Below are 13,025 nucleotides of genomic sequence, written 5' to 3' on the forward strand. Positions count from 1 at the left end.
AAGTCCTTGGGTTTTGACACATATCAATAACTATTGTGTTTGTTTGGCTTTGCAGTGGGGTTCAGGAGACTTCAAATGATCAGTTAGTGGTTGGAGTCCAGAATTATTTGGAGGTAGGTCCTTGCTAATCATACTGTCATTAAAATGAAACTTCTAGGATCACGTAGTTGAGCTACAGATATTATCAAGGATAAATACTACTTTTAGATTGACAATAAAAGACACTTGCATAGTGCTAAACATGCATAATATTCAAAACAACGTGCTTTATAAATTATGTCAGTATACAGGTGGGAGAAACAGGTCAGAGACATCGAAATCCTGATAAAGATGTGAACCCTTCAATGAGACTTGAAAATGAGGCCTCTGAGCCCAGAGCTGTGGTTCTGAGAGCCCCTGCTCAGGTGCTGGCCCACCTGAAGGTGCTTAAGCATGTGAGGTTCATTAGCACTTGTGGCTTTGCTCATTCTTAGCACTGCCTCAGTTCTGGGCAGGTGTAGCTGCTCTGCTTATAGTTTGTGTGCAAGTCCTTTATAGATTTAGAAATTGGATGGTGTGTCCTCCCAGGAGAGGATGTCTCTGGTAGATGTTTCTAAACACAGAACCAAGCACAGTAATATATCCATTATTCCAAATTAAAAAATGCTTAGTTTACATTCTTCTGGGATTCTGATATACTGGGGACAAAATGTGTGATCCTGTTACCACACTCGTTCTTAGGGATTTTCCAGAGGGTGTGAATGGCTTCCAAGACCCAGGTGCCATTTGGGTTGGTGTGAGCATGCCATAGGAGTGTAAAAGACCCACTGTTGTGCCAGCAAGTAGAAAGTGGGTCACTTGCATAGAGTAAATGCCCAGCACACCTGAACATTTGTGTAACCTGGAGGTCATTTAATTATAAGCTGCTGTTGAGCTGCATTCATTTGAGCTGTGCTGGTGAATCTGGAGTTTCTGTGCAAGGCAGGAATCAAAACGAAGCTGCATTATTTCTCTCTCTTGTCTTAGAAGCATAATGTTGTTCAAAATGAAGCGTGTGTCCATTTAGAAGATAAGAGATTGCTGAAGAGGTGGAAACTGATTGCTTTGGGTCAGATCATGCCTTTTTGTTATTCAGTTCTCATTTTTGGTCAGACTCTGTAACCCGAGATCACAAACTGTAGCAGTTTAAAGGTGATGTGCCTACCATTAGCTGCAATCCTGGTGGTGTGAAGGAGCAGAGTTGCTGTCCCGCAGAGCTGCTCTGTGACCGTGGCCAAGACATTCCCACTGTGCCTGGGTTTACTGAGTGAGGGTGATAAGTTCCTGCGTGCTCTTGCTCTGCAGAAGGAAAGTGTGATGAATTATGGTTGGAATAAGCATTCTCAGGGTGTATTTGTGTGGCTTCTTGCCTGAGACCGTTGTGGAGAAAGTATATAAATACTATGCAGATCTTGAAAGAAGAGCCCCAGAGGACTTTATATCTCATTTATCTAATCCTCTGAACCATCCAGTGTCTCAGCCCCAGGCGCCGGACTTTGGGTGAGCCCAGCAGTTGTTTTGCATTATCTGAGTTACTTCTTGTTTTAATAGGTGAGTGGGTAGGATGGGTGATTAAAGGAGAAAAGAAGAAGAAAAGAAAAAGAAAAAGATAAACCTATTTGGTGTTGTCTTTTCACAGTATCAGCACTTTGCAGGCCAGTTCTGGGATATGTGCTTTGCTTTCATGTGGTGGTATTGATGCTGGGCACTGCTGAGCAGGGCTGTGTCTATTAGAACCACATGGGAAGTCTTAAAGCAGCTTTAATAGAAAACTTCTGGGGCCTGTAGGAATTTATCTTCCTTCCTCTGTTTCTGTGCAGCCTTGAACTTCACAACTTTCCAAAGCCAGAAAGGCAACTGAAGGCAAGGGCAAAATTAAATCTGTAATGAGATCCTTACTGTATTCTAAATATGTTCAGACGTTTGTGGTTACAGACGTGCAAATAACCTGTGAGGTGCAGACCTTGTGTTTCGGCAGTTGGGTGTTAAAAGTGTAACAAACTGGTTTGTGTGTACTGCAGCTCTCTGTGTGATGCAGGGTAATTGCTGGACTGGGGCTGAGGAAAAGTCCTGTCTGTGATCTTTTGTCACCCCCAAAGCACTGCATCGTATGGGCCACGGATGCTTCTGTAGTCCTCAGTACTTACATGTAACAGAGCCCTGCAACTGTCTGGAGCAATGGAGACTTGCTTTAGTTTGGGGACAGAGGCAGATACTTGAAGGAGCTTTTAAAGCATCTTTGAGGGTGGTGAGCTTTGCAGACAACGCTTTCTTTGTTTCTTGGAGACAGCGTATTTGTCTTGAAGCACTTGGAAGCCCAGCTTGCTAGTGATGGGTCCAAACCAAAATTCCAGAGCTTGCTTCCCCAGATGGGGAAGTTTGAGTCCTGTGACTTGGCTTCCTGCAGCTCCTGGTGGAGACTTACAAGATGCAGGAGTTTGTGCTCTGGTCTCAGTTCCTGCAAATGTAAAGGAGGATCTCCTATGTTGCACCTTTTGCTCAAGTAAGTAGCTGTTGCTTGTGCTAACAGGCACCATATGCGAGGCCTGCTAGGATCTACAGAATTAAGTTTCCTTTCATGTTTGGTTTGAACCATCTCCTGAGCGTGCTGTTTCCCATTGTGCTGGTAAATGCTGCCCAAAACTAATCTTGCCCACGTGAAGCTCTGCTTCAGCCAGCAGCCTTGCTCTAAGGCCAGATATTATTCCTCAAGGAAGGAAGAGGGGGCATAGGAGAGAAGAGAGAGACAACATGGAGAAACTCCTTACAGTGCAAGGCAGCTTTGGTACAAAATCCTGTGTCATGTCTGCCTCCCCCACCCCCAAAAAAAAGAATAAAAGGGAAGAGATAAAGGAAAATGCACACAGAGAACTGTCATCGTCAGCCCCTGTTTGGATAATAATTTCAGTGGCATAGGAAACACTTTCTTCCAGTAGAAACTGCTTTCTCAGCCTTTTCTTCCTGGCCTTCACTGCAACTTTTATCTGTTCCACTAGAAATGAGCTAGACTTTTAGTTAGTTTCAGTTGACGTAGCACCCATGGAGTCACTGAGGCTGTGATGACTTCCAACCAGAAGCTTGCACGTTATTATTTAGTAGAACACAGCAACTCACAAATCCTGCAGCATCCTCGGCAAAAGAACGCAGTTCCTTGTGTCTGTGCAACTAACACCACATGCACGATGAAACCAGGAAGCAATCCAGCTGCTGTAAAACAGAAATAGACACTTCTTTTTCAGAAACATTGTAATGTGCACTTTCTCTTGAACACACCCATCCACAATTTGACAGGTTTCTTTCGGGGTTTCCCCCGGATGCTCTGTGGAGGTAGGTGGCTGAGTGTCTTGAGGATTTGTTTTATTTGGACTTCAGGGAGAGAAATGGATGAACTTTTGCTTTCCCGCTGTAGGTGGTATACATTAATGGGCCTGTTCTCCATCTCACATCTCCAGCATTTGTACAGAGTGAGAAGAGAACGGAGCTGTGAGTAATAATAGCAATCTGGAATGTGGATCCATATCATTCTGGCACGCAGCAGTGGAAATTTCAGCGTGATTGAAAATATGGAAGTGCTTAGTGAATGAAACCTGTTAGCAGAACAGACCTACTAAATGCAAATAATACTTTCCCCTGCATTGCTGGTATGCAGGGTGTTAGGGGTATAAGCTGATACCATGGGATGCTTGTTGCTGCTCCAGGAATAGGATTGTCTGGAAAGACTAGGACTTCCCAAGTAAAGACTGAATTAAAACGGCTGAGATCTGGCTTAGTGAAAGGCCTCCAGCAGGTGCCAAGCCAAGGCCTCAGTGTTTGTAACACCTGCTAAAGAGAAGGATATTTGTATGCTCTGTGGCTTAAAGAAGGGAGCAGAGATGTCTGAACTCTGAGCACATGGGAGGACAACCCAGCTCCTTTATTCCTGTATCTATTGCTTTTTAGCCGAGTGCCCATGGGTAAAATGCTTCACTTCTGCCTCAGCTTCCCCCACAGGAACCCATAGGTGATACCCAACAGGGTAGGGATTGGGATTAATAGCAGTAAAGCGTTTTGAGTTCCTCAGATGAAAGGAACCCCTGCTTGTTTTAGGGGCTTTTTTTTTCTGAAAGGGCAGGAAAAACTGGTTGATATCTGAGCAATTACTAAATGTAAATAGTGCATCTTTTTTGCAATTCAGTGTAGGTGATATTAACAGATTAAAGTACACAGACACCAGAGGAGGAACCCATCAGCTGCCTGTAGGCTCAAAGGACATCTGGATGGTACAGATATGAGACGTTTGCATAGGTGAAGGAGTATTTCTCAATCGCCTGCAAAGAAGTTCAGCAGTTCAGAAGTTTTCTCTTGAAGGAGATTAATTAGGATGGGATTTAACTGAATACTGAAACTGAAACTGGAGGCAGCAGTTGATAGTATATTAGCAACAGCGTGCCTGTTATGTTGGAGGAAGAATCCACAAACAAAGCTCTCGGCTTTCACAAGCTGAGATTTCTTGTTGACGGTGATCACATTCCTTCTTGTGTGCCCCGCACATGTATCCTTCAGTCATCTCTCCAGAGACGTGTGCCTGGGAGAAAATTGTGCTGGAGGAGGAGGGCAGCTGTGACAATACCATTTATTGAACCCAGCGTTCAGTCCTGTACCTTTGTGGATTCGCTGGCTGACCGAGCGGGTGAAACAACACGGTTTGCCTTGGAGTCTGCAGTCCTCTTGTGCTCTCCAACAGGACTCAGTGCCTGCTGGCAGAGGAGGAGAGATCCACACAGTGTTCCTGTTATCCAGCTTTGTTCAGATGCCGTGCCTGAAAGGGGTTGCAGTGTGGGATCCAAAGGAGTGCTGCATCTGAACTTCTCCAAGCCCATCACAAGGAAGGAGGATGTTTTCCATGTTCTCTCTCCCTCTACCCCCACTCAACTGTGTTCCCACTGGTGGTTTTTTGCCTAAAGAGAAAGGAGGGGGAGAAGAGGGTGGCAAAAGGGAGGAGCTTGGAAAACCCAAATGTGTCTTTGCAGAAACTTTGCTCTTAAAATGCAGCTCCTGCTTTAAGACAAAGTGCTGAGGCACAAGCCAAGGTCTGCTGCGGAAAACTGTTTAATTTCTCTCTGCTTAAGGGTGATAAATAAAGATTTTCTTTGCTAATTGTAACCACATGTGAACTCCAAATAGGAGGATTAGGAAGGGGAAAAGGCTCAGGTCATTTTTGTTCTGTTTCCCAAGCCATTCCCAAGCCCTAACCCTTCCCCTGCAGCTCAGTTACATGTTTCCTTGCTTCCCTGTGCATTTTAACAGTGCATTTCTGAGAGCCCAGAATCCTGTCTGCTCGAATAGTAGGAGTCTGGAAGGCATTTGTGAGTCAGCAGCTCAAACTTTATTGACTCTTGGTACCAAATTAAAATCTAATAAAGACCACTGCTGGGTTCACTACTCAGGAGAGGAGATGGGAAAGAGAAGGAAATTTCTAGTCATTCATCTGGTTTTCTGCTGCTTGTTTTTCATTTTTTCGGATATGCTTCACTCATTCCCTGTAACAGATTACATTGGATTTTCTGTCTAAGAGCCTGTCCTCACAGAGAAAAAAGTTGTACTTCGCAGTGCTCCAGCAACCTACTTTAAAACCTTACTGTAGGCAAGACCTATGGCTTTAACATTGCGTTAGGCAGGTACTGGAATACAAGTTTTCTGACCTGCCAGTGTTTGTCCTTTACCAAGACCCACCCTGGTTTTGCTAAACTTAGGCCATTCTAGACAGACTCTTAAATAGATAGCACCTAATTAACCATGTTAGCATCTCTTTGGCTCCCTCTTTTTTTAATGTGTGCGTCTTGATTAAATGTCACTGTGTTAGTGACTCATTTAGCAAGGTTTTATTTGCTTTCCCAGCAGGAGCCTGTAGTAATTCACCCAGTTGTTTTTTTCAGCCCTTTGTTAGTGGGCAGAATGGAAAGGCAGAAACAGGGTGGGGATAAAAGCCGGCTGTGTGAAGAGGAACAGCAGGGAAAGGGAAACAACAATCCTAGCCACAGGTGGATTATCCAGCAAATCCCTGCCAAAATCCATATGCAGAACCTAAAGGATCTCAATCACTGGCCTTCCCTTCGGCGTTAAGAATAATAAGTTTCAGCTTGTTGCAATATAATTTGGTAACTAATTCTTAAAGTACATCTCAGCTGTGGTGTAATTTTAGGGCCTTTTGGTTCCAGTAAGCTTGAACTCTGCTGGTGTAAATATTGTTTGTCCTTTTCTGCTTTGCTTTCCTTTTCCTTTCTTTGCTTTGCTTTTCCTTTCTTGCTATGGCAGAGGCCTTAGTGTAAGAGAGACATCAGCTGAATATCGAGGCAGCTCTAGCTCAGTACTGATCCTCAGTATTCTCCAGGGGTAGCCCAGTCCTGCATTAATACAACTGTGGATGCAGTGAATAGAAGAAAATTCCATCTTGTGACTGCCAGTGGTGTGTGTTTGTCCAGTGGTTACTTGTACCTGCTGGGATAGCTCGGTGTCAGCTCCTCAGCTACTGGTGTGTTTTGTGAGAGCTGTGCCTTGATTCTTAGGTCTGTTTATATTTCTCAGTGGGACTAATAAATGCATTACATCAGTGCTGTGCTACTACTCATCTGGTCCCCTGGCTCCTCCTCAGCTCTCAGCAATTAATGGAAATGTGTTGCCCTCTGTAGCCCTGCTCCCGTTGGGGATGGGAAAGATCTGCCTGCAGCAATAAGCTGCGGTATTTTACACCATTCTGGCCTGCTCTGGAAGCAAAGGATGCAGCCTGCGCTCCTTCAGGCGTCTTGGCTGATGTCATTCAGACATCACTGCGTGCTCTTTCTGTCCCTTTAAGGCTTGGCTCCTGCAGCTTTTTCAAAGCTACTGAGGCAACCTGAGTCCAGTTCTTAGCAGTAAATTGCAGGGGTGGTGTTTGGATTTAAATGCGTAATTCTCTGTCTTCTTTCCCACTCACCCAATGATACAAAGCAAAGGATGGGGAGTTGAATATTTTTTACTTTGTTTTGTCCACATAAGGAAGCTCATGTGGCATTCTGGATGTTCTGTTCGCGGTGATTTCAGGACAAAAGAGGAGAAGCCACTGATGCTAGAAGTTCCCCAAACAGGCTCCTTTCCATGCCTTTCTTTGCAGCCCCTGGGAAAACTCCCAAATACTTTTCTGTGTGAACAATAAGGAAGCATATAGTCAGCAAGGAGGAGGATGTTTTTTCCTAGCTAGCTTGTGGCGAGTCCTGTATTCATGAATCCCTCTCATGTTGACTTTCAGAAGGCAGCACAGAAGCTAAACCCCATTGTTCCCATCAAGTTCTACATCTCCAGCCGAACAGATACTGGCGTCCATGCACTCTGCAACTCTGCTCACCTTGACATCCAGAGGGCACCGGGGAAGCCGGCTTTTAGTGAGAAACAGCTCATCTACTCTCTGAATTACCACCTGAAGCCTGAGCCAATCCGGTGAGTTGGAGCCAAGTAAAAACCTTTTATTTTACCCTTGTTGGAGAAGGGAGGAAATACAGCAACGCTCTCCTGTCTTCAGTCTGTTCTGTGTGTTGCCAGCTGCTGGATCTTGGTCTTTTTTCCCTGAGTTCAGGCTTGTAACTTGTGAGTTGTGTTGTTTAGCTTTAATGGAATAAGTTCTAGAGAGCTAAAACTACTGTTGTGACCCTGCCATTTTCAATACTGGTGGTCATACAGATACGTAGTTATTTAGCCAGCTTTGGGGATACCTTGACCGATCAGTCCCAGAGCAAATGAGATTGCTGCTGAAGAAAGTTTTACAACTAGTGACCCTCTCAAATAGGAGGCAGCAGCAGGATCTTGCAGGCAGGAAAGGTTTTTTGTCTTGTGCCAAGATCTGACAGGTACGTATTGGGAGATGATAACTTCTGACAGAATGCAACACAGTCCTGATCAGTTAGAGTCTGAGTTTATCAGCATGCAGTCAGCTCTACTTCTCCTTCCTCCCTGGGGCTGAACCTTTTAAAAATGGTTCAGCTGCTTTCTATTAAGGAGCTTGGTGATGAGCATGAGTCTAAGCGTATTCAGCAATGATCCTCTCCCTCTGTAAATATGACTTTGCCAGGAAGAATTCTCTCCTAATGCTGAAGAGAAAACTCAGTCCTTTCATGTGGTTGCAAGCAAGGGGTGATGGAGAGAGGAACCTTTGTGAGAACACATTATTGTCGACAGAACTTGGAAGGGAGACAGGATTCCAAGCTGGCTGGCTGTATCATCAGCAATAATAATCACCTTTGTAGCATGATGGATCTCTTCTATCAACTGATCTGTCTGTTAGATTTGCCAAGTATGTTTGAAAGGACCTTGTTCACAAAGATCAGAGTGTGTTTCGTAGGTGAGGTCACTTTAGGAGGACTTTGCTGTTGCCTAAGTAAGGATCGTAATACAGTAGACTCCTGCCTTCTATTCCTGGTGTCAGTTTTGTAAGCACACAGTAAAAGCTGTCTGGGTGACAAGACAGGGCTGGGATTCCTCCCACCTCCTGCTAATTGATGTCTTCTGACTTTTCTTCCTTCAATCTCCTCTGAAACTCAGGCTCTGCTGAAAAGCTAAGGAATATATTTACCAGTGGTCTTTCAGAAAATGGGATCCTAACAAGGTTTGAAATGTCCTATGTTTGAAATGCTGCTGGAATAAATGCTGGAAAGACATTCCTAGCTAGAAAGAGTCTGTGGTAGCAGTTGCATCTGCTAGGAGAGGCAGGAAAGGATGCCTGTACTGGAGAACCATGTGAGCATAAACAGGCTTTTCTGAAAGAATCACTCTATCGGAGGGAATAAAAGGATGGTTTTTTAATAACAATCACATCAATGTTAACAGGAGAAGCTCCAGATAGATTAAATGCTTGTGGAGGCATGTAGACAGGGGAAAATAAATGTAATAATTATATTATTGTGATTAGAAGAGGCTGGAGGTCCTGGGTTCAAGCTCCATTACAGGCCTGGAGGATGTAATTTACATTTCTACTGAGAGTTTATAGCAGTGGAGAAATTGCCCAGTCTTGTTGTTTGCAAATCTTTGTGGAGGCCTGTGGCTCAGCTTTAATTTCTTCCTCTGTGGTCTGAGCCTTTGCAGTCAAGGGATGTGAGCCAGAGGCACTTGAGCTGGCAAAAGTCCCTGAAGCACCAATGTTTTTAAAATAAATAAATAGGTTTGCCTATTACTTGGTCCCAAATGGTATCATATTTTTTGGCTGCCCTGAGTCCCTTATCCTCACTATGCTGAGCTCCAAAGACAGAAAGGCACACAGCAGGAGAAAAGCTATTTTCTAAGGAGAGGTATCCTCTAAAGTAATGCCTGCAGAGGATTCTGCCTGTGTAACAGTGACTCCTTGCTGTCTGCTCCCTGCAGTATGATGAGTAGCCAGTGCTCTGGGATAAGGGAAAATCAAATCCAGGGATAACTTCTGCTGACGTGTTCACATCAATGATAACACTTTGGGGGAGGTGCAGAAACAGAGAAGCTCTGTTTCTCCCCTTGCCAGAGAGAAGGATGTTTTCTTCTCCGAAAACCTTCATACCCTCCCTTCTGGCTACCCTACTTCTGTCAGTGTTTGATGGTAATGGTGGCATTGGCTTAGAGAAACAAGGCACTTTCTCCCTTCCACTTATAGAAGAAAACAGAGGAGTTCAGCTGCCTAGAAAGCTGCTTCTTGATTTAACTGCCCAAAGTCAGTGGAAGATGAGTTGACGTGAACATTCCCAAAAGCCGTTTTCTGCACATGTGAAACGTGAGGGTATTCAGGAGGTCTCCTGCATGCAGCGTTCTGCTGTTTTCAGATAGACTCAATCTAGGCAGTGGTGGGATGCACCTTTATTTTCACTGCTGCAGCAAAGTCCTGTCTGTCTTGGAGGTTGTGGGGGGGGAGGTGGGAGGGAAGTGACCTAGTTTCAGCTGTCTCCATCTGCTACGATGAGCTGCATAGCTGCCTTTGAGAGGGAGCACAGAGGTAGCTGTTGTTGGGGGAGTACTTCCCACTCGTGTCTGGGACCATGGTTCTGCAGAAGCAGAAGGGCACAGTGTTGGAATGGGGTGCTCCTCAGCTGGGGGTGGAGGAAGTCAGCTTGCTTTGGGAATTTGCTGCTTCTCACCTTAAGCACAGCTAAGAACACGTGCCCACAGCCAGATGCAGTGCAATTTGGTGGGCTGGGTGAAGTATTTGATTTCACTGTGCGGCAAAGAACACACGCTGGCAGTTGCCATTTGTCAAAGTTAGTTTTTGCGTGTATTTGATGACAGGGGTGGTGCCAAAGCTCTTCTGCTGCCTTCTACTTGACAAGTGCCTGTGGCATCCTACAGGTGCAAATCTTCACTGGTTTGTCACTGGCTGTCAGGAGAAAACAATATTTAGTTAATTGTAAGTGCAGTTTCTCAGAGAGTCCATTGCATGTTTCAGTTCCCATCTATGTGGTGACTAGGTGAAAGCTTTTGAATTAGTGTATGAAATTTCTCTTCATCTTGCTCATTCTCTTCTGTCCCAACAGCATTTTGAATGCCTATCGAGTGACCAATAGCTTCCACGCACGCTTCTCTGCACTGTCGAGAACCTACATTTATCGGCTGTTGATCGGCTGCGCTCATCATTCTGAAATACCGGTGTTCGAAAAGGATCTCTGCTGGGCTCCTGTGGGAGGGTGAGTGTGTTCTGTTAGTCCTCCCTGGGGAGCTCTCTCATGAGCACTCTGGAAAGGCTTGACTTCTGGGGCCAAGTGGGGAGGGGGTAATTTCCACATGTCAGTGTGAATCTGGTCTCACAAGATTTTCCTGTTGAAATCAATGCAACTGCACTGAGTTATGTCTGCTAAGACCTGAGACTTGCAGTTCTGTTTGGTTGTGCTGTCAGTTGTACCTGTGGTAAGCACGCTTAGCGCTGCTGAAACACTCAAATGACTCCGAGTAGAGACCATCAACAACTTTGTGTCCCTCCCCATGGAAGTGATGAGCGTTTCCTCAGATGACCTTGCCAGTTCACACAGCAAACCCATTCAGACAGCTGGCTGAAGGAGCAGTGCTCTGATATGATGCAGATAGGCAGAAATGCATTGCATGGCAGATCTCAGAATTTTAGGTGTGACCATGCAGGCAGTCAAGAGTGAAAAGAGTAAAGGCTGAGAATTCTTTGTTTTATTTTATTTTTTCCCCCTAGTCCTATTTCTGGTAGTGGCTGCATGTAAATCTGCTCCCTTATTCCCTGAGTGCCTGTGTGCTTGAATAAGGAGAGCCAATGACTCTGAGCAACCCTACAATAACAAACCAGTGTATCTAGCTCAATATGCACTCGCATTCTTGGAGTAGCCACTGAGTCATAACAAATCATTGCTTGTATATGCAAGGGAAGAAAAACAAATTCAGTGCCGTTTAAAAAAACCAACAAACAGGACACCATAAACAGTGGGTGAGGAAAAACAAACAGAACCCAGAAGCTAATTTGTTATTGTCCTTGAGTGTACGTTGTACTGAGATAAACATACATTCAAGAAAACTGCAGTTTTCCACAACACCGTAGAAAAACAGGTTTGTAGCCAAACTGTTTAGCCAAATGTTCTCCTAACATTAAATTGCTGATTTTCTGTGGGCTGTAGAAAGAAAAAATAAATATGAAATTGCAGAATTAGATGTTACGTGTGCCATGTGCCTTAATCTTGGGCTTTGTGAAATAGCATTTAATTAACTGTGGTTAATTTTCTCAAATGGCAATACCACATAAAGGACAGGGTGAATGTATTAGAAATTCTGAATGGGAGGTTTCTTACTGAAAGGTGGGATATTTGGACTGCTAACGTTGTGGAGAAGCTCACAGTGTGTTCACTACTGAGCATGTCTGGTGTATAAAGCACATAATACACCTTAAACTTCTGTAGGCATCTCAATTGCCAGCTAGGTGCCATCAGTGCTTCTCAGTGTGACCAGGATTCTGTAAGCACTAGTCTTTCTTCTTGAATGCAGTGAAAAAATTTAATGGTATTGGAAAAATATCTTTGGGGTTTTTTTAGTTTGTTTTATTGAGAAACAATTTGGCTCCTGTTACAATCTGAGAAACTTCAGCCATAGATCATGCATACTTGCGCAGGCTCTTCTTAAGAGGAATTTACAAAAATAGAGTAAAAATAAGCATCTGTTCAGCAAATGTATCCATAAATCTGTTGAAATTCCTTTGCTTGAGACTATTTTGAACAAACCTAGATACTTCAGATGAAGAAATCTGAAGGACACTTGATATCCTGAGTTTCACCCTTGGCCCTTTCTTTTGCATCTCCACCTTGGGTTTACGCTGGGTTTATCTCTGACAGTTTGCTCACCCCTTCCATTTCTGTTACTTCCTAATTTCGTTTTCTAGCTATTGCAAATCTAAGGTTTGGAAAACCATCAAAGTGTTTGATATTTTCTTACCTGCCAACATCTTTTCCAGTTTATAAGATCCAGATACTGCAAAGGATTTTGGTTCTCTTGCCCTATGCTCTAGCCAGCAGTTTGAGTAGTTATTTCAATTCAACTATTATAAGAAGCACAGCAGCATAAAGGTTTGGGTAGGTTTGGTTCTGAATACCTTCAGACCTCATGTCACTTGGCATCTTGGTTTGTAGTTTGGGCCATTACAAGACAAACTCCCATCTTGCAAAACATGCTTTTGCAGTGCTGCGATGTGGAATCCGTGTGCCGGGTTTAAGCTTCTCATCAATCAATTGGACTGTGACCCACCTGACATACGTGGTCTCATCTGATGCTCCTTTCCTTTTGCTCCGCATGTTTAATTTCAGCTACCTGAATGTGCCTGCCATGCAGGATGCAGCACAGTTCCTGCTGGGAACCCATGACTTCAGCACCTTTCGCTCAGTTAACTCCGAAACACCGTTTCAGTCTCCCATCAGAACCATCCTCCAGGCAGACATCCAACCCTCTTCTGGTTTCCTATCCCACCACTATGAGCACAGGTGAGAGGATGTTTCTTTCCCTCTCCTTCCCAGTGTCCTCAGGGAGAAAGATGAGCAGGA

General features: G+C 44.3%; 1 protein-coding gene across 1 annotated transcript in view; it reads left to right on the plus strand.

Moving 5' to 3' along the window:
* Positions 1-55: 55 nt before the first annotated feature.
* The window catches only part of PUSL1 (pseudouridylate synthase-like 1), a gene marked incomplete at its 5' end in the record, with an annotated part of 20,711 nt that continues 7,741 nt past the window's right edge, over positions 56-13,025 (plus strand). Inside the window, 4 exons of the mRNA XM_010188712.1 lie at positions 56-113; positions 7,283-7,470; positions 10,518-10,667; positions 12,792-12,965. Of these exons, the coding sequence (XP_010187014.1) occupies positions 56-113; positions 7,283-7,470; positions 10,518-10,667; positions 12,792-12,965 (570 nt within the window). The remainder of the gene's footprint in view (positions 114-7,282; positions 7,471-10,517; positions 10,668-12,791; positions 12,966-13,025) is intronic.

The sequence above is a fragment of the Mesitornis unicolor genome, unplaced genomic scaffold, assembly GCF_000695765.1.
Source record: "Mesitornis unicolor isolate BGI_N332 unplaced genomic scaffold, ASM69576v1 scaffold4240, whole genome shotgun sequence".
NCBI classification, from domain to species: Eukaryota; Metazoa; Chordata; class Aves; order Mesitornithiformes; family Mesitornithidae; genus Mesitornis; species Mesitornis unicolor.